General features: G+C 46.8%; 1 protein-coding gene across 1 annotated transcript in view; it reads right to left on the reverse strand.

Moving 5' to 3' along the window:
- LOC101855569 (F-box/WD repeat-containing protein 9) overlaps positions 1–2,009 on the reverse strand; it is a gene marked incomplete in the record, with an annotated part of 22,821 nt that overhangs the window by 5,793 nt on the left and 15,019 nt on the right. Inside the window, 1 exon segment of the mRNA XM_013083670.2 lies at positions 487–718. Within this exon segment, the coding sequence (XP_012939124.1) occupies positions 487–718 (232 nt within the window).

A 2,009-nucleotide genomic window follows, 5' to 3' on the forward strand; every position in this document is an offset into this window, starting at 1 on the left:
GTTGTCCATCTGGGGACATAGCCAGGGTTTTACGGCATTTACAACACAAATAGGTCGTTACATGAGAGACTCATACATAGGGGGTAGTTGTCCATCTGGGGACATAGCCAGGGTTTTACGGCATTTACAACACAAATAGGTCGTTACATGAGAGACTCATACATAGGGGGTAGTTGTCCATCTGGGGACATAGCCAGGGTTTTACGGCATTTACAACACGAATAGGTCGTTACATGAGAGACTCATACACAGGGGGTAGTTGTCCATCTGGGGACATAGCCAGGGTTTTTAGTCTTAGTAAGTGTTTTACGGCACTTGCAACATAATACGGTCATATAAATGCCGAAGATTAGAGGTGTTACAAGAGAGTAACAAACACAAAAAAAGGAGGAGAGATCAGGACGATAGATGCTTGACAGGAAAGAAGGAGCAAACCACAGCAGAGCACCCGCCAACCACCCACCACCAGTCCCTGCACACACCCACCTTGAGCGTGGTGAAGATCTTCCCGGCCGTGCGGTCAAACACCACGATGGACTTGTCCTCGCTGCCGGACACAATGAACTGCCCGTTGCCCACCACACTCAGCACCGGCTTGGTGTGGAAGATTCTCATCTTGAGCGCGGACGAGCGCCGGTCAAAGAACGCCACCTCCTTGAAGCAACTGGCCACCACTTCCTTCTCCTCCGCGTACAGACACAGGACGGCCGACTTGCACCTGGCCACCACAAAGTTGAAGAATAATAATAATAGATTGCATTTTTACAGCGCTCTATCCCATACTAGGATAAGCTGTGGCTCTGAGCACTTTCCACCAATCACATGATCTCCCCACTCCGTCATTGACACAAGAGAAAATAGTTGACAGAAACAAGAACAATCAGTCCGACCACATAGAGAAGAACTTTCCCAACCACACAGTAACTGTACACAAAGGAAGGTGAAAATACCAAAAATTTCCACATCAACAACAGACACGTGGACTTGTTGGTCATCGTCTTAAAGCTTCTTCATTTGTCTGGTTTTGGATGATGAAATAAAATACCATCTATCTTGACTAGAAGTCAAACCATGTGACTGAGGGAGGTGGGGGTGGCCTGGTGTCAGACTGACAATTTGCGAGAAAGAGGCTGCCAAAGCTTGAGTGTCCGTGTATACTGAAAATTTACTCTTTTTTGAGCCTATAACGAATATTTTGGAGAAAAATCTAAGCAGAAATGTCTTTATAAAAGGACAAAGAAGGTGTGAATGTTTTTGATACATTTGTTCCCAGCTTCGTTCAATAAGGAGGGGGAAAGAAGTGAGTGGGCTTCTGTCGTTCAGAAGTGTGTGGTAGGTGCACGTCTTACTTGAAGCTTTGAGCTTGTGCGCAGCCGGCCGCCAAATCAAACATGCGCACGTGCGTGTCCCACGATCCCGTGATGAGCGTGTCTCCCACCGAGGCCATGCTCCAGATCCAGCCCTGAGAGACCAGCGAGACGGGAGAGAGAGTGTTTAAGTAAGTGTCTTACGGCACTTGCAACACAATAATAAGGTCATAGAAGTGCCCAAGATTAGACGGTACAAAATAATAACAAACAGAAAAAAGAAAGAGGGGAGATAAATGTGATTGCGATAAATGTTTGATAGGAAAGAAGAAGCAAACCACACCAGAGCACCAGCCAACCTCCCACTGAGAGAGTGTTTCGGGTGTGTCGTGTGGGAGGACAGACAGACGGGTGGACGGATGGACGGATGGACGGACGGACGGACGGACGGACAGACAGACAGACAGACAGACAGACAGACAGACAAGAAACAAGAGAAGCCTGAGGCTACCCCCAAAGACTTCCTGATGGAAACAGCACACAAAGCCAGACAATGTAGTACAAATTTTACAGCACACAAAGCCCGACAATGTAGTACAAATTTTACAACACACAAAGCCAGACAATGTAGTACAAGTTTTACAACACACAAAGCCAGACAATGTAGTACAAGTTTTACAGCACACAAAGCCAGACAATGTA

This window comes from Aplysia californica, unplaced genomic scaffold (genome assembly GCF_000002075.1).
Source record: "Aplysia californica isolate F4 #8 unplaced genomic scaffold, AplCal3.0 scaffold00248, whole genome shotgun sequence".
NCBI classification, from domain to species: domain Eukaryota; kingdom Metazoa; phylum Mollusca; class Gastropoda; order Aplysiida; family Aplysiidae; genus Aplysia; species Aplysia californica.